Genomic DNA, 19,388 nt, shown 5'->3' on the forward strand with positions numbered 1-19,388 from the left:
GTACATCTACTTTCTTGAAGTGATGAGAAATCTATCAAGGAATCTCCAGGCCTAGGAACAGTGCCAGGGAGTCTGCACTCTGAGGGCCTGGGAACAACCCTGCCTGCCAGGAATGCTGTGTTAGTTAAAGACCTTGGCTGAGCCAGCTCTTGGCTAAGCTACCAAAAGGAGGAAGGAAATTGAGTCTCCAAGGCCATCTCTCATCACCTGACTAAATATTTTGAACTCAGGATTTAAATATTTTCCTTTCTTTTTTCTTTTAAGTTTATTTATTTTGACAGAGAGCAAGAGTACGAGCAGAGGAGGGGCAGAAAGAGGGGAGTGAATCCCAAGCAGACACGGGGCTCGAACTCATGAACCCATGAAAGCACGACCTGAGCAGAAATCAAGAGTCTAATGCTTAACCGACTGAGCCACCCAGGCGCCCCTTAAATCTTTTTCTTCATGAAGGAAATGAATGGACACAAAAAGACTAAAAGATATGATAAAGCCTACAAATTGGCCTGAAAAACCGTGAATGATTTTACTGCCCACCAGCGGAAGGAAGTTTGAGAGGTGGATGAGGAGAGCTGGCTGTGATAAATGATGAACTGGTGAGGCTTTTGGTTCCATTGTGCGGGTTACATACTGCAGCATGAACGCAAACTGTAACAAACTGCATTTTCAATGAAGAAATGGAAATACATTTACAGTGAGGGTATCATAGAATATCCTCAGTTATGTGTCTTCACTGAAAATCTATTTCTCTGCAACCATATAAGAGACTGACTGGGTAACACACAGACCTTTCTGCCTGTAATGTGATACAAACGATCTCACTTCAGAAGGAAGATACTATATTGAAATGCCCACCAGCCTGACAATATCCTAGATCCTTGACAAAGCTCAGGAGGCGTAAAGAAACATTTTCAAGCATCTCCGCAGATGAGTGTGGCTCCTGGAAATATTGTAGCATGAAGTCAGAGTCAGAGAAACTGCCTAGATACCCTGCTTAATTGTGGTTTCTCGTCTCCTTGTTCAGATCCACCTAATTCTCGGAGGTGAATAAACTCAGTGAATAGCATCTTGCCTAACAACCAAGGAGAAGGTTGGAAGCTATTTCTCTCTGATATTGGTGGTGGCATGGCTCCAGATGACAGCACCAGACACAGAGGGATGAGTTCACTCCCTGTGCTACAAGGAGTACTTCAGTGGAAAAGTTTGAGGAACATTATCTTAATTTATCTCTCACTGCCAACAAAAATTTGGCAACAGATACAGAAATATCTCTCAAAATATCTCATATTCTTCCATATCCTTAGTTCAGTTTTCACCATCGATTGCTCCAAGGAGTGCTGTAATTTCCTCCCTATCTGGACTTATCCTGCCAGTGGTTAAGGTGCTGCTAAATGCTATTTTGAAAGCCTCCACATTACAGCGGTTTAATGACAGACAGATACTTCTGTGTTTCTGTTCAGTGGTGACCTTCCTCAAAGTGATTTCAGGACCTGTGCTCCTTTGTTCTTGTGATTCTGCAATACTTTCAGGCAGGAACTGGAAGATTTTTTTTTTCTCTGTAGAGTGCCAAATAGCAAATATGTTAGATTTCACAGGGCCGTATCGTCTCTGTCTCAACTGCTCAACGCTGCCACCATAGCCAAAAGCAGTCATAGACATACCCAAGTGGCCGTGACTGTGTTTCAACAGGACTTCATGTATGAGTACTGAAATTTGAATTTCATGTGATTTTTACCTGTCATGAAATCTTTTGATTTCTTTCCCCAACCATTTAAAATATTTATTTTCCTTTCCAAGATTTTACCTAAATTTAGGTTAGTTAACATATACTGTAGTTGTGGTTTCAGGAGGAGAGTTTAGTGATTCATCACTTGTATATAACACCCAGTGTTCATCCCACAAGTGCCCTCCTTAATACCCATCACCTATTAACTCATCCCCCCACCCGCCTCCCCTCCAGCAACCCTCAGTTTGTTCTCTATAGTTAAGAGTCTCTTATGGTTTGCCTCCCTCTCTGTTTTTATCTTATTTTATTTTTCCTTCCCTTGCCTTATGTTCATCTGTTTTGTTTCTTAAATTCCACATATGAATGAAATCATATGGTATTTGTCTTTCTGTGACTGACTTATTTCACTTAGCATAATACACTCTAGTTCCATCCACATCATTGCAAATGGCAAGATTCTATTCTTTTTGATAGCTGAGTAATATTCCATTGTGTATATATAAACCTCATCTTCTTTGCCCATTCATCAGTTGATGGACATTTGGGCTCTCCATAATTCAGCTATTGTTAATGCTGCTGTAACACATTGGGTTCTATGTGCCCTTTCAAATCAGTATTTTTGTATCCTTTGGATAAATACTTAGTGCAATTGCAGGGTCATAGAGTAAGTAGTTCTATCCTTAACTTTCTGAGGAACCTCCACACTGTTTTCCAGAGCGGCTGCCCTAGTTTGCATTCCCACCAACAGTGTAGGAGGGTTCCCCTTTCCCTGCATCCTCACCAACCTCCATTGTTTCCTGAGTTGTTAATGTTAGCCATTCTGACAGGTGTGAAGTGGTATCTCATTTTGTGATTTTGATTTGTATTTCCCTGATGATGAGTGATGGTGAGCATTTTTTCATGAGTCTGTTCACCATTTGTATGTCTTCTTTGGAGAAGTGTCTGTTCATGTCTTCTGCCCATTTCTTAACTTGCTTATTGATTAGGTGTTGAGTTTAATCAATTCTTTATAGATTTTGGATACTAGCCCTTTATCTGGTATGTCATTTGCAAATATCTTCTCCCATTCCATAGATTGGCTTTTAGTTTTATTGATTGTTTCCTTCACTGTGAAGAAGTTTTTTATCTTGATGAAGTCATAATAGATAATTTTTGCTTTTGTTTCCCTTGCTTCCAGAGACATGCCTAGTAAAAAGTTGCCACAGCTGAGGTCAAAGAGGTTGTTGCCTGTATTCTCCTCTAGGATTTTGATGGTTTCCTGTCTCACATTCTAAAACCATTCTTAGTTAAAGGGTTATACAAAAATAGGTAGCAGGCTAGATTTTGCCTGTAGGTCACAGTTTGGTGAGTCTTGTATTGGACTGATGATTCAAGCTACTTAGAGTTGTGTTGTTTTAGCAACTGGACATGAAGTGTTTGCTTTTCTTTTTAACAGGCTCTGGAAATATGGCGGTGTCACATCCCATTGCTGCCAGCACCCCTGAAGGAAGCAATTATGGGGCAATAGGTATTGCCTACTATGAGTCTATTCATTGAAGTATTTCTTAATTCTCCAGAGAATAGGATAAAAAGGGCCTTCCAGCCACTATTAACTGTGTGAGTGGGCAAGGCAGTCATCGTCTAAGATTGTCTTCTCTTTATAAGAGAAATTGGTTGGAAGATCTGGAAGGCTCCTTCCAGCTCCAACCTTCTCTAGTTTGTTATTCTGTGCTAGCCACACTTGAGCAGAATTCCCTACCATGGTTGCCGTCAACTCCCAAAGTCCGTGTGGGGATGTTTTCATACCCGGCCTGAGTTTAGGGCATGAACAGTATGTCAGAGCCGGTGTCAGGGAGCCCGAAATCAATTGACGAGCTCTTTCATTCTCAGGTTTCAGTGGAGTAAGGGCGATCAGAAGACTAAGGCTGTGCTGCAGGTGAACATGGCTGTAGCCTGACAATCGTCATTTTGGCTAACTTCATAATTGAACCTAGTCATTCACATGGCAACCCCTCAGTGTTCATTGCGTGGCCTGAAAGAGACAGAATTCCTGTGGGTCTGTGAATGGTTTGCTTAATATGTCAGGGAGATGGGCTGGAGTCCTTCTTCCTACTCTGGTGTACTGTAACGTTGAGAAGCATGTGGGTTTCATGCAGGCTACTTATTTCTAGCTCTGCAAGAACAGGATTTTTTTTTTTTTTTAACTAACTGAACAGAAGCAATAAAACAGAAGGTAGGCTCAGCTCATGTGCTCATCAAGCTGCACAAATTCCCATCTGCTCTGGGAAACATTCATGAGAACACAAGGATTCTTCTTCCTGAGAGTGTTGTTCTCATTATATAATCATAGATGCGGCATGTGGGGGGTTTCAGTGTACAAATACTTTACCCACGAGCAATGTATAGCTGCTGGATATGCGTGTGCTTACACGGGTCTGTGGTCGATGCTATACATAACTGTGCATGTGTATGTTTATATATTTATGTTCATATTGTAAAATATGAAACATGACATATAAGCATAATCTTATTTTTTGCATCCAAGTAGTTAACAGAGCAGTTGCCTTTATGTTCTTAATATGCATTCAGCCCTAGAAATAGACAATTTAAATATAAAAATAGGAGAAGCAGCAAAGTAGAAGTCCATTGAGGAGGAATTAAGAGAAAGAACATGTGTTGTGGGTAAGGAGTTCGTTTTTACCAACACAACATCTTCAAGAATGAGTCAGCACTGCTTTTTGCAGAGAGGGATGGACTGCATGGGTTCTTCCTAGCTTTGGAAGGCAGATGAGTTTTCTCTCTTTCAGAGGAGTCAAGCTCCAGTCCTGGCAGGCAGATGTCCTCCTCCGATGGTGGGCAGCCATGCCAGTCGGACACGGACAGCTCTGTGGAGGAGAGTGACTTCGACACCATGCCAGACATTGAGAGTGATAAGAACATCATCCGGACCAAGGTACCTCTGCCTGGCCGTACTCTTGGCAAGGGCAGAATGTTCAACAGTCAAATACACCTTCAGCAAAGGTCTCAGTTTCCTTTATTTTTTCCCTTCAAGGGAAACCATATTTCCCTGAGGGCTTTTTAGATAAAATATAACTACAGACTAAAAGCAATACCCTGCTAATCAGCATTTCTTTCTGGAGGAAGAAGGTGAGAGAATTAAGGAGAGCAGCGCATTAAAACCTCAGGGTCTGGGGGCACCTGGCTGGCTCAGTCAGTAATTCATGTGACTCTTGATCTCTGGATTGTAAATTCAAGCCCCACGTTGGATGTAGAGATCACTTAAATAAATAAAACTTAAAAAAAAAAAATACTCAGGGTCTGAAGTGGATCCACCAGATGAAAGAAAAGATTCATGAGGGGTATACCTGGGAAAACTCTCTGTTTCTGTACCTATCATCCCTCAGGAATAAAGCTCATTTCTTTTTGGCATATATTTATTATATTGTGTTGTATCCAGTAAGGGATATGAAAGTGGACTGCACAGTTTCAATCGTATAATTCAAGAACCACACAGTGGACATCTCCAAAAATGGCAAAACCAGTTCCTGAGATGTAAGAAGCAGTTGAGACTCCCAATAGGTTTTTCTACATCAGCCAATTCTTACTATTTCAGAGAAAATACTAGGGTGTGTATTAGGGTATTCTGGGAAAAACAAAATTGAAAGAAAAGTTTATTAAATAATTTTAATCCCTAGCAATGGATTGGATTGAGAATTTATAAAGCTTCCCTTTGTGTGTCTTCCACAAAAAAAAAGCCAAGTACATGTTTGCATTCTTTTTTTATTTGATATTTTAGATGTTCCTTTACCTGTCAGATCTGTCCAGGAAGGACCGGAGGATTGTCAGCAAAAAATATAAAATTTATTTCTGGTGAGTAGGTGGCCACTGGGACCATGGTTCCCTTAAGTAAAATGAAAATTTTCTTAGTAAAAGCCATGATCACTTATGGCACACCTTTCAGTTTAATGAGGCAAAGATATAGATGCTTCAAGGATTCGTGCCACATTCTATAAGAAAAACAAAAATAAACTACAAAAAGCAGCCAGCCCTAAATTAAATACATAAAAGTAAAAATAAGAATGGTAGTAAAGTGGGGGGATGGGCAGTAAGGAGGACACTTGTTGGGATAAGTGTTATATGTAATATGTTATATTGATGGGGATGGGTGTTATATGTAAGTGATGTAAGTGATGAATCACTAAATTTCACTCCTGAAATCATTATTACACCATATGTTAACTAACTTGCATTTAAATAAAATTTTAAAATTAAAAATAAAAAACATGAAAAAAAAGTGTTCATAGTGATTAAAAAGAATCATAAGAATAGTAGTAGAATCCCATATGTTTAGGGAACACACTCAATCCGTTTCCAGAAAGGCAACCTAACAATAACATGTCACTATCTTCCATGGGACACGCTAAACTGAAGCCATTCCCTCTTCTCACCCAGACTTGCTCTTACAAAAGCCAATGATTTCAGGGACTAGATGTCTACAGCGTCTCAGAGTAGCTGCGAACCACACTGAAAGGAAATGATACCACAGGCAGTGCTGAATAGACCCTGATGCAGCCTCTCTCCAAGCCAAGAGGCTGAGCTGCCTAGCAGGGGACCCCTCTCCCCTCAGAAATCCCAGGCTGATGCTGTGATAGCTCTTTCCATTTTTTTCTCTTGAAGGACGCCCTTTTACTTGGATACAGGTATTCGAGGGAAGCAAGGGACAGTGGGGGCCCCATGGAATTTCATAGTGGGACCATCATTTTGGAAGTAAGAGTTATGTAAGAGAGCCACATCCTTTCATGTGATCCATCTCCCGTTACTTGTGCTCTGGTCACTTTTAATCGAAAACATCTAACATCTAATCTAAAACAACCTAAGAAATAGGCCCTCATCAATAATTTGGTTAAAACAGAAGCAGGTATCACTTGCAGTTTTACCAATGTTTGTAGGGGTGGGAGGCTGAAGAAATGGGAACTGCATAACCAGTTTCTGATTACTTTTGCAAGTTAATTAGAGAGTTACGGAGTGGAAGGATTCTTATGTTAAAAAATTGAGCAAAAATTCCATTGTTAATTTGGAAATAACAATTTCCGGTTCTTTCTGGCTGCTTAGGAACATCATCACCATTGCTGTGTTTTATGCACTGCCTGTGATCCAGTTGGTCATCACCTACCAGACAGTGAGTACTGCCCAGAACCCCGGAATCCCAGCTTTCGTGCTGCAGGGAGAGATCTTTGCTATGACTTGCAGAGAAAAGTCTATATAACTTGATCTCAGTCCAAGAATTAACTTCTGATTTCGTCTTCAAATTAGACATCTCTGTTGCTTCATCTTTCATGAATCTTTAAATCTAGTTCCCAATTGTCTTATCACAGAGGGGCCTGGGACCTCGTATTATTTTGTCTACCAATCTGAAGTCATTACCGTAAGCTCATTCAGTCATAATATCTATCAACTATATCTGTTATTTACCGGACTGAACTTCTGATTATCAAGGGGTAATGAGCGGAGTAAATAAAGTTCCAGTCAAAACAAAGAAACCTGGTATTTAATTTAGCCTGTGCCCTCTCATTGAGGGTACTTTTTATAAAACTACAAACAGCTTCTTAAAAAAAGGTAATAAGTTTTTAAAAAGCTAATAAGATAATAAAATTGAGAAAATATAAAATAACTAAAATAGAGTAAAAACAAATAAACAAAGATAATAATTAAAACACCTTGAGAATCCCCATTGTGCCTTCATAGAACCTTGGGTCCAGATCACATAATGACCTTCTCTAGCATTTATGCAAGAAATGACCTTCTCAAGCATTATGCAAGAAAGCCTACATAGAAAGCACAAGGGGCTGACGGTGTTTCTAATGCAGTGATTCCCACACTTTGCTGTGCATTAAAATCACCTGAGGAGCTTTGAAATCCTGGTGTCCAGGCTGTACCCTACACCAAATTAGGTCCAAGTCCCTGAGAGTAGAACCAAGCATCACTACTGATTAGACCCCCAGTGATTCTAATGTACAGATTTCTAAGTTTGAAAGCCATTGGTCTAATAATTTGGCCAGTTTCCTACTCACTATGTGATGAGGACAAGGACTTTTATGAGGTTTGGGCACCACTGCTTATAATCTCCATACTCTCTTACTACTCCAGGGCCCTGTCAGAAGATACCGCTGTGCTATGGTCTAGGAAGGTTCTTAATGATAGAGATGGTGAGAAAAATGGAAAACTGAACACATGCTTCCTCCTGTCCACATGCCCTGTGGTTATCACTCCTACATAGAGAATGGGATAGCTCCACACCCTCCCAACATGCATCCAGAAAATAGAACATATCATGACGGTCCTAGTTAGCCTGTGCTGTGTAAAGGCAGCAGACAATGACCCATCCCCTGCTGAGAAGGAACACTGGTTATATGGTAAATCACTGTGAGCATTGCCTGCCTTTTGTGGTTTCAGGGTGGGCTCAGTAGATGGAGAAAAACTGCATCTGCTCCTCTCGCTCTTGATTTTGCAGGTGGTGAATGTCACAGGCAATCAGGACATCTGCTACTACAACTTCCTCTGTGCTCACCCATTGGGCGTCCTGAGGTGAGCCCTGGCCTCTGGTTGCCCATGAGACATTTAGAGATTCCTTTCTGTGAGATGCGATTTCAGTTTTTAAAAATACTAAACACTGGGGCGCCTGGGTGGCGCAGTCTGTTAATCGTTCGACTCTTGGTTTCAGCACAGGTCATGATCTCACAGTTGAGGAGTTCGAGCCCCCTGTCAGGCTCTGCGCTGACAGCTGCAGAGTCTGCTTGGGATTCTCTGGCTCCCTCTCTCTCTCTGCCCCTCCCCCACTTGCTTTCTGTCTCTCTCTCTCAAAATAAATAAGTAAACATTAAAAAAAAATATGAAAAACAACTATGGATTACTACCCCAGTCAAGGGTAAGGAGGGATGAAATCAAAAAGTTGAGACCAGATATCTTCCTTTCATTCCTGTATAGGGGCCTCAGGAAACATTCCTAAGAAGAAGACAGGGACATTTTTGAAAACATCAGGTCCTAGCTGTGACGACACTCGTCCACGGGCATGAGCTGCTCATATGTTAATCCACTGAACAACCTCATAAGATAGGTAGGATTAGCATCACTTCTGTCTTCAGATGAAGACACTAAGGCTTAGAAAGGAACTTGCAGAAGGTCCCTCAACTATTAGTGATGCCAGGACCTGAACCCAGGCCTGCTGCCTCCAAGGCCATGGTCTAGCCACCAGAACATAGTGAAGTGGAAAGAACAGACTTCTTGTTCCAGAACTGAACCAGCCTCAGTTTCCTGAAATAAAGCAACTGACCATGACCGGCTGACACGTCACTATTACAGAGCTGAATATTGACACACATAGCATGGGTCCATCTATGAGAATTCCCTCTCACTGTGTAGCTGAAACACTTGGCCAAACTGCCCATCTTTGGAGCAGCTCTGTTTCCTGGGATTCATTCCATGCCAGTGCCGTCAGGATAAGAGAGGATTGGGTGGGTGTTGGGGAAGCCACACAGGCATCCCAGGGAGGAAATGGGCACGTGATCACAGGTTAGGCATTCTAAATTAAAGGAGTAAGGTTAAAGATGATCTCTGATGATTTGCTAGTCCTGAAATCTTATGAAAAGTCTAGGTAGAAAACGTGGAGTGCTGAGTGTACTCACTCATTCAAGCATTCATTCATTCTCTGAATATCTTGGATCACCTCAACTCTCTCATGGTTTCCTTCTCCTTCTTTAGTGCCTTCAACAACATTCTCAGTAACCTGGGCCACGTGCTCCTGGGCTTCCTCTTCCTGCTGATAGTCTTGCGCCGAGACATTCTCCATCGCAGAGCCCTAGAGGCCAAGGACATCTTTGCCATGGTGAGGAGAGGGAGGGTAAATTGGATGTGGGAGCTAGGAAGGGTCATGGTTCCAAGAAGGATCTGCAAAGGGGAGGGACATCTGGCTTGATGGTGTGGTGATGGGTTATGTGTAATGAACAACAGGAGGCCAGAAGCTTGGGTTTCCAGATCCTGTGGTTCTGTCACTGATTGGTGTCTTTCCATTGACAACACTTTCTCCTTTTTCAGGATTATGGGATTCCTAAACACTTTGGTGTTTTCTATGCTATGGGCATCGCGTTGATGATGGAAGGAGTGCTCAGTGCTTGTTACCATGTCTGTCCTAATTACTCCAACTTCCAATTTGGTAATTAGAATTTACATCAACCACACAAATTTAAGTTATGGGAGTCCAGTCCTGGGACCCTCCACAAAATACCAAGGTCATGCATGCAAGAATTAAATATTTTATGTGAGCTAAAGTGATTCAAGGGCACTTCCCCACAGGGTGTGGTTTCTACATGTTGTACCATTTTTTCTCTCTGACCACTTTCAGACTAGAAAACACTCAACAGTGAATGATGATCCCATGACTAGATTTGCAGGTGGGCAATGGGCTAAGTATTAGGCAGCAGGGCAGATAGAATTCAACAGACACCTGGAAAGTTTCCTCAGTATAATTTGGCCTAACTTAGTAATTAGACTGCTTTGGGTCGAAAATAATAGAAAGCCCAATTCAACTGGATTAAATAATAAGGACAATTATCAGCTCACCTTCTGAAAGTCCAAAGGTGGAAAGGGATTGCAGTTAATTTATCTGGTGGCCCTGGCTCCAATTCTCCATAATCCCTTGGGTTATACTGAGCCTGCAGGCTGATTTTATCCTCAGGCTATCAGGAAACTCATGATGGCAAAAATAGCTACAGCGAGTCCTGGCTTCCTGTCTCTATCTACTTCATGATGTCTGGTGGTTACAGCAAGCTGGTTTCCACAAGCCTTCATTTAAGAGCAAGGAAACTTCTGGGGCGCCTGGGTGGCTCAGTCGGTTGAGCGTCTGACTTCCGCTCAGGTCATGATCTCACGGTCCGTGAGTTTGAGCCCCGAGTCGGGCTCTGTGCTGACAGCTCAGAGCCTGGAGCCTGCTTCGGATTCTGTGTCTCCCTCTCTCTCTGCCCCACAGAGCCTAGAGCCTGCTTCGGATTCTGTGTCTCCCTCTCTCTCTGCCCCTTCCCTGCTCATGCTCTGTCTCTCTCTGTCTCAAAAATAAATAAAAACATTTAAAAAATTAAAAAAAAACAAACAAAAGAGCAAGGAAACTTCTTTGCGAACCCCCTCCCCCCCCCAGATAACATTCTTCCACGCCTCAATAGTTTAAATAGTCATGAGCCATTCCAGAATTATTCTCCAGGTGCTGGTTAGCTCAAGCCTGGGTTGGGACATCAATCATGGTGGCAAAGGAGGCAGATCACCTTTTAGACCAGTGAGAACCATCCGACGCACCACAGGTGGGGTTAGCTTTGCTGAAACCAGTAGGCTAAAAAGGCATGCATTTCTGAATTGAAAATGGGGCTGAGGCAGTTGAGTTACTAACATGCTGTCAGGAAGGAGAAAGGTGAGAACGGATGCCAGTAGTAGTGACCTCCACACTCAAGGAGAAGAATTTTAAAAAGTCATTTTTATCTTTGTACTCTAGCCTCTGTGGGCCCAGAACACCACAGAAATTCTCTGCCACATTTAATTTTTTTTTTAATTTAGAAACACTTTTAACAGAGAAAACTACAGAGAACAATATCATTCACCACTCAGAGTGAACAAATGCCAACATTTAAAAATACCTGCCTTAAATCTACCTTTTAAGAAATAACACGTTGTGGGGCACCTGGCTGGCTCAGTCAGTACAGCATGCAACGCTTGATGTCAGGGTCGTGAGTTCAAGCCCTGTGTTGTGCATGGAGATTACTTAATTAAAAAGAAGAAGAAGAAAGAAGAAGAAGAAGAAGAAGAAGAAGAAGAAGAAGAAGAAGAAAGAAAATGTGACAAAGTTGAGTCCTTTGAACTGTTTTCCAAACTTATTCCCCTCTTCCGTCCTCAGAGGCAACAGCTTGACTAATTTGATATTTTATCAGTCTAGTTTTTATAATTTTACTACATTTGTAGTAAATTAATATTTACCTATCAAACTATGTTCTGCAACGTTTTTTTGTCCAACAATGTTTTCAAGATTTATGAATATTGAATCAAAGGCATCCAGTTCTTTCATTTTTAAGGACTGTCATCTTCTGTAATAAAAATATGTATACTACATTTGTCAATTCCTCTACTGAACAACATTTAGATGTTGCCAATATGTTGCTATTGTAGACAGTGCTTCAGTGAACACCCTTACATACTTCTCTTTGTGCACATGTGAGAGAGGTTCCCTGGGACACCTAGAAGTAGAATGCTGGAGTCACCTGGACCAGTCACCATCTTACCAAGAACTTCCAAGTTTCTCCAGAGTGTTGATTCCTACTCCCACTAGCTGCCTGAGAGTTCCCATTTCCCTATATCATCACTAATATGTTACCATCAGACATTGAAATGTTTTGCTACACTCTTGAGTAATATGGGACATTGCCTTGTTGTTCCAGTTTGCATTTCCATCACTGTCGTACAACTAAGCCACATTTAAGTTCTAGCTACTTTCCATCCCTAGGCTGTAAAGCTATATATGAGCAATCAATTATATGAGCTATATATTGAACAATCAATGTGGTTATGTTTCAGGACGCGGATAAGGACCTTCCACACCCACCTAGCATTCTTTCCATGGTCACAGTGCCCTAACTGTCACCAGTATGGACTCTTGCTGTTGCTGTTGAACACCAGCATTTAAACGCAAATACCCCTCCAAGCGGGGATAGTCAATTATTTATCCTATCATCAGATACTTTTCTTCTGTGAGTGGAGTATGTGGGGTCTGGCCAGAGAATGTGCCTGTGGAGGCTGCCATGTTGGAGGTCTCCACACAAACTGAGGGCAGCAAATATTCTAGGGCCTGAAGGCAGGGGGTTTTTCAAGACTAAAGAGAAATTGTCTGTCACCTACTGGGTCCTGATTGTTTTGGCTCCCCCTGTGCGCCCTCAGACACCTCCTTCATGTACATGATCGCCGGCCTCTGCATGCTGAAGCTCTACCAGACCCGCCACCCAGACATCAATGCCAGTGCCTACGCTGCCTACGCCTCCTTCGCGGTGGTCATCACGCTCACCGTCCTCGGAGTGGTGCGTCCCTCCCCGTGGCCTTCAGCCCGGCTTTCCAAACATGCCCCCTTGGGAGGTTTTTTTGTTTTTTTGTTTTTTGTTTTGTTTTGTTTTGTTTTGTTGCTGTTTGGTGGACCTCAGGGGAACAGGTTTGAATTAATTACAATCCTTGGTTCCTGCCACATGGCCATCATGAGTCAATTCATGGCATTTTATTCAGTTACTTAGCTATTTACCTCTAATAATGTAATAGGCACCTGTAAAACTACCACCCCTGGAGAGTTCCACTGTAAAGCTGGGACCTCACTCATGTGAGAATGGAATAGAGATGTTCAAGCTGATGGGAGAGGCAGACTTAAAAGAGCAGAAGCGGCTTTCTAAATGTGCAGGGACACATGTCCATTGTCTGCAGTCATTGTCAGAGCATTAGCTCCCAGCTTTAGACCTATTGCCCCTAACTGTTGTTGTTCGGTGCCTCACCCATTTCCTCCTTCTTCCATTTTTGCTTGGCCAGGTAGCCATTCTTTTTTGTGCAGTGTGATCCCTGTGAGCTCACAGAAGTTGGGGGGGTGGGGGTGGGGATCAAAATGCATGCACAGCTCAGTTTTTGACTCCTTATGCATACATGAGAGAATGATTTTCCGGAGTTCTGTGGGGAAAACCCTGGATGAAGGTAACCTCCATCTTTACTCCTAGGTGTTTGGAAAAAACGACCTGTGGTTCTGGATCATCTTCTCCGCAATCCATATCTTGGCATCTCTAGCCCTTAGCACCCAGATCTACTACATGGGTCGTTTCAAGATAGGTGAGTCACCTGTTGCTCTACACTAACCCACTGATTAACTTACCTCAAGAAAGCATTGTCTTCGCTCACCCTAAATGGAAGTGTTGCTGGTCATCATGAACACGTGCTCTGAATTCTGGGTATTTTATAACGTCCTCTCCTGTGTAGGATTACAATGAGCTATTGCCACTGTTCTGATTCCAACTGAGAAACTAAGGTGGTCATACTCAGACTTGAGGCAGACCCCCAGCCCCAAGACCCAGTGCTTTATAACTCACAGACTTTGAAAGTGTGTTTGAAGAATGGTTGGTCAGCACTCCACTCATTCCACCTAGAGAAATAGCTTTCAGACTGTAACATTTAAAACGAGCATTTCTCTAAGTAGCCTACATGGTTATCAAGAATGAGTTTTATATTGTTTTCAAATCCTGGAACTGGAGCGTTTTGAGACTTAGGAATCATAACAGGTGGGACATCTGCTGAACTACCCCGACAATGTGAATGTATCACATTAGAGCACTGTGTGCTCCATGGGACCAGCTTCTGCCCTGCTGCTGTCAGTCAGCATGCACGGGAACAGATAGATTGAAGTCATGTTAGAGCATTTAAATATCCCCAGGCCATTTAAGGTCCAGGAAGCCACACTTAAATATTCTTTTGTATATTTCAAGAAAAATAATTGTGTATAAGCATAGGCTGAACCCTCCTATTTGCAGAGCCCAAAGCAAGAGTGCAAATAAAAGCCCACTAAAAAAAAAATTTAAGTTGTAAAGCAGACTTAAAAATCTATTAAATACGTGGATAGAAGGAAGGGAGGGAGGAAGGCAGGGAAGCAGGCCAACAAACTGATAAATATATATGCCTTCATTACAACCTAGAAGGTCCAGGTTCAAATTTAAAATTGTCATTTCCTCAGAAGGACACTCCAGAACATAACTGTATCGGAGAGCTGGTCCCGAGCCCCTGCCCCTCTCTTCTTCCCACGCTGGCTCTGTCCTGCATCTTAAGGGGTCTCACAAGTATGTACATGGATATTCTTGCCCAGCATTCAGCTGGCCCCTCCTTGCCCCTAGAAGTGCCCGCTCCAGGGGTACCATCTGTCCTCAGGAAGCTAGACTAAGGAAGGGGGCTATCAGGAGGGGACTCAGGTCCATCTGGGCGGGGAATTCTGGGGTCTGGGAATTCAGAACGTGGCCTAGAAGGAGTATTCACTTGCCCGGCAGACCCCTTACTCACTAGGGAATGAGGGCCTTTAAAATACAGCCAGGTCTAAGAGTGATTCTACATAACCAAGTAACTTTCAGATTAGAAAGCTGAATAAAACAATTTCTCATTTTGGCAGCTTAGTTTTCCCCTGTGACACAGTCAGTAGATTTGCCCGTGGCAATAACAGAGCCAATGTACCTCCAAATCGCCCAGTGGAAGCATCATTAAATGGTTGTGCAGAGCATTTGGCTTGATGCTCTGGTCATGCCCCATCCTCCAGATTCAAAGGTGAGTGAAGGCACACAAAGTCAACTTTGAAAAGGAAAATAATTTGGAGCATGGTTGTTCTGGTTGCTCCCTGAGTTGGAAAAATAAACTTGAATACAGATGTATGTAACAGTGTGACCGTTAATAATACATACAGGAACTTTTAATATATCTATACCACTTTTGCCCCATACAATTTTGCAATACCGTATTGGTTTACCTTCTGAAAAAGGAGAGATGTAAGTAGCATATTATGACCATGTAATAGTCTGTAGGGTCTCAACAGGAAAAAGATGTCACACAGAAATATGAAGGTTTTAGTCACACAGGGACTGTTCATAAGACAAGGTCAAGGTAGAGGAGAATGAATGTGGTAGTCTGGCAACCTGGAGTAAGTAACAGAGAAACTCTCATATCCATTAGTCCAAAGGACAGGAAGGAAGTAGTTACCAAAATGTGGAAGGAGAGGACAGGAAGGAAGTAGTTACCAAAATGTGGAAGGAGAGGAAGTCACCCTGAAAGACACGGCCAGTCTAAGGCAACCTCACAGGGAGGGCAGAAGGTGGATAAGTACTCTGAGCTCCCTTTTCTTCCTGTGTCCCTCCAGTCTCCTACTGGGGCTTCCCATTGTCCAAATCCATGGAGGGTGAGCAAATCCACTTACGTGGTCCTACAGTCAGGCTCGTGGGCCTGGTGCAGGACAGAGATGCGGCAAATGGGTCTGCAAGGGTAAATGGAAGACAGCCAGTGCATAGCACTACTGAGTATTTTCAATTTCTCTACCCACCTCTTCCCGAGGTGGTCACAGACTTACCAGAGTCCAAAGGAAAATGTCCTGTTCTATGGTGACAATGATTGCATCTAAATTTAGTCCAAAGGCAGGAAGCTGAGTCAGTGGACAGTGGTTCAGCCAACACCAGCCTCTCCGCCCATTTCATAAGCTGCCTTTGCTTTCTGCAATGACATACCTTCTCTGTGGCCCTCAGGCCGCACCTGCAAATGAACGTGGATACAGGAAAGGCAGCAGCAATGGGGCAGAGCATCTCCTAAGGAGGACAGAAAACCATAGAGCCACTTGCCCAGATCTTGACTCTGCTACCAGAGCCCAAGGAAAGGATGGCAGGGATCACTTGTGAGAGAGAATGAATTGCAAAATGCAAGTGGTGCATAAAGGAGATAGGGAGAGACAGACTCTGATTCACTCTTTGAAGAAAAGAAAACGTCTGAACGTTTGAGACAGGCAGGAAGTTTCTGTGTTCTTTATCATGAGCAAACATTACTTTTTTTAATTGGAAAATAAAACTAAAGTCATCATTTTGGGAGAAAAATAAAATGACCAGTAGTTTACCTGTTTGGCTACCTTCTTATATCATTTTCTTTTCTCATTTATTCCCTGCTTCCCACCGATTCAGATGTGTCTGACACAGGTAATGTTCAGCCACCCTTCCCAGGGCTCTAGATTGCTTTCTTAACACAACGACCTGTGTGACTGTCTGCCAGCCTGGCTCTCTGAACACCCCTTCCAGGTTGGGCAGGATCAGCTTATGGGGAGGGGGCCAGAGAGAGGCTCAGAGGAAAGGATACACTCCAGCCCAGCCTGCCCTGCACGTCTTCTGGACTATTGCATGGACCCATCCCATCCCCTCCCTCCCTCAGTATATCTGGTCTAGTGAAGTCTGGTGAAATTGACCCCAAGGGTAAATGTGAGGAGGGATGACATTCACAACACAGCTGGGGTCCCCCCTGGTTGAAATGCTTGCTTTGAGCAGACCTCAGCCTTGCCTGTGATGTCTACAAGTGTAGACTGTTCACAGAAAGACAGCTCCACCTGTGACCCTCACTCTGTTCATAGAACAATTGTAACACACACATGTGCTGTGTTTCATTCTATGCTTTTGAAGGATCGCATTTGAAAATTCTTCCCGATCTTTTGCTCTCCATCGTAACTTGCATTCTTTTGATTACTGTTGCAGTACAAGTTTAGACTCTCTGAATGTGCTCCATAGCCTTCAGTGTCCCTTGGCTCAATTCTTACTGACTTACAACCACATGGAGAAATACAGATTCGAATTTTTACAGGCTAAGATTTCCCATCCTCTAGAGAGAGCAGATGTTTTAAGGTACCTGGAGGGGCCCCATAACATCTCTGCTATAAAGGAAACACCTCTGCACTAAACTGTACACAAAGGGGAACTTAGCTGATGGAGACGATAGAGGCGCTGGCCGGCCACTCAAATTATTTGTGAGCATTTGTCACATGGGTCCACCTCACTTGCCTTTTTCTGCAGTATGATGCCTGGATACAGCACACCTTACAGGACAGCACAGGCATGTACAGGCACAATTTTTTTTTATTTTAATTTTTTAAACGTTTTTTCATTTTTGAGAGAGAGAGGGAGAGGGACAGAGAGAGAGGGGAACAGAGGATCCAAAGTGGGCCCTGCACTGACAGCAGCAAGCCTGACGCAGGGCTCAAACTCACAAACCGTGAGGTCATGACCTGAGCCAAATTTGGATATTTAACTGACTGAGCCACCGGGGCGCCCCACAGGCACCATTTTTTAAAGCAAACATCTGTTGCTGACCTAATAAGTACAAAGCACCATTTTTATAAGGTGAAGACGACATCATCTTGGCCCTAAAATCTTGGGCCGTATGGGAGTATTCTGTAGTATCTCTGACTAAGCCTTAGTATGCAATTGTGTCATCGGCAGATTTGGGGATTTTCCGAAGGGCCGCTATGGTGTTCTACACGGACTTCGTCCAGCAGTGCAGCCGGCCTCTGTATATGGTACGTGCGTGCTCCTGTGTGCCTTGGCCTTGTCCCAGAGAGAAGGGGAACAGTATGAGGGGCAGGCTCGGGGCAGACACTCAGGTTCCCTAAATCAAGAAGGCCAGATGGCCCAGGGTGGCTGAGCTCCAAGTAGGGGGAAGAAGCATGTTCCTTACTCTTCTTGCTCATAAAAAACAGACTGGGATAGATCCATTTTTATACACGAAATACTGCTAGTGTTTAAAGAAGAAATCTGTGTATACATACAAAACTACAGAACAGTGACAGTTGCTATGGGGAAGGATCAAGGCAGGGTGTCATCCAAAGAGGTATGATTATTTCACTTGTGGAAGTGCAAAGGGCACTCACTGGATAATTATACCATGACAGCAGGCATAAACCAGGCTTGTCCCAAGAAAACTGGGCATCTGTCACTCCGGTTGCTTTCATCAAGAACTGAACACTTTCAGGGGCACCTCGGTGGCTCAGTCAGTTAAGCATCCGACTTCAACTCAGGTCATGATCTCACAGTTCACAAGTTTGAGCCCCGCGTCGGGCTCTGGGCTGACAGCTCAGGGCCTGGAGCCTGCTCCGGATTCTGTGTCTCCCTCTCTCTCTGCCCCTCCCCCGTTCATGCTCTGTCTCTCTCTTTCTCAAAAATAAATAAACATTAAAAACTTTTTTTAAAAAAAGAACTTAACACTTGCCACACCATACACTGGTTTGATTTGTGTACATTGTTTGATTTTTACAGTAAGCAAGGATATTTTCTTCAAAATTGTGGTTATTACTTACTGGTTGAAATGCAAGTTCTAAAAATTCTCCATCACTGTTTTCAGTATATCATACATTTCTACACTAGGCAGAAGGATTGGGACCCTGGTCCCAGCTATATCTTGGCTCTCTGGCCAGTGAGTGACCTTAGGAAGGCCGCATACGTGCTGGGAGCCATTACCCCAACCTTTCCACCATGCTGTGGTCAGAATTCCTGATACTGTTTGGGCCTGACACACAGGAGTTCACGAAGTACCTGCTAATAATTTATGATCAAATAGTTTATGATCATATTGACATAAAGGAATATGAGAATGTTTTCACCCTCTAGAGCTTGGGCAGGAACTCTATTGAGGGGACTGAGGCTGAAGGGTTTTATTTACATGAGAACTTAAAACCCAGTAGGGCTGGGGCTCCTGGGTAGCTCAGTTGGTGAAGCATCCGACTTTGGCTCAGGTCATGATCTCGTGGTTTGTGGGTTTGAGCCCCATGTTGGGCTCTGTGCTGATAGCTCAGAGCATGGAGCCTGCTTCAGATTTTTTATGTCTCCCTCTCTCTGCCCCTCCCCTGCTTGTGCATATGTTCTCTCTCTCCCTCTCTCTCTCTCTAAGAATAAATAAATATTAAAAAAAAAAAAACAGTAGGACCTGTATTTTGAGAGTTAAGCCTGCCTTAGCTGTGAGCCATGAGGAGTAATTAATGTTTTGTTTGTTTGTTTATTCACATTATGTGATGCAGACTGTCTTTTTTTCTAGCAGACTATTTTTCTTTTATTTTTTTTAATGTTTATTTTTGAGA

At 43.0% G+C, this 19,388-nt stretch overlaps 1 protein-coding gene across 4 annotated transcripts in view; it reads left to right on the forward strand.

The window, feature by feature from the left end:
• The window catches only part of SIDT1 (SID1 transmembrane family member 1), a 111,450-nt gene that overhangs the window by 84,332 nt on the left and 7,730 nt on the right, over positions 1-19,388 (forward strand). For 2 of the 4 annotated variants that reach the window (XM_053220872.1, XM_015075318.3), the window contains exons 11-21: positions 3,159-3,230; positions 4,510-4,655; positions 5,499-5,572; positions 6,815-6,881; positions 8,214-8,287; positions 9,461-9,584; positions 9,794-9,911; positions 12,671-12,807; positions 13,483-13,591; positions 16,456-16,470; positions 17,758-17,834. In XM_053220872.1, the coding sequence (XP_053076847.1) occupies positions 3,159-3,230; positions 4,510-4,655; positions 5,499-5,572; positions 6,815-6,881; positions 8,214-8,287; positions 9,461-9,584; positions 9,794-9,911; positions 12,671-12,807; positions 13,483-13,591; positions 16,456-16,470; positions 17,758-17,834 (1,013 nt within the window). The remainder of the gene's footprint in view (positions 1-3,158; positions 3,231-4,509; positions 4,656-5,498; positions 5,573-6,814; positions 6,882-8,213; positions 8,288-9,460; positions 9,585-9,793; positions 9,912-12,670; positions 12,808-13,482; positions 13,592-16,455; positions 16,471-17,757; positions 17,835-19,388) is intronic. The other 2 variants (XM_053220873.1, XM_027060867.2) reach the window with 1 other exon arrangement.

Source organism: Acinonyx jubatus, chromosome C2 (assembly GCF_027475565.1).
Source record: "Acinonyx jubatus isolate Ajub_Pintada_27869175 chromosome C2, VMU_Ajub_asm_v1.0, whole genome shotgun sequence".
In the NCBI taxonomy this organism is placed as follows: domain Eukaryota; kingdom Metazoa; phylum Chordata; class Mammalia; order Carnivora; family Felidae; genus Acinonyx; species Acinonyx jubatus.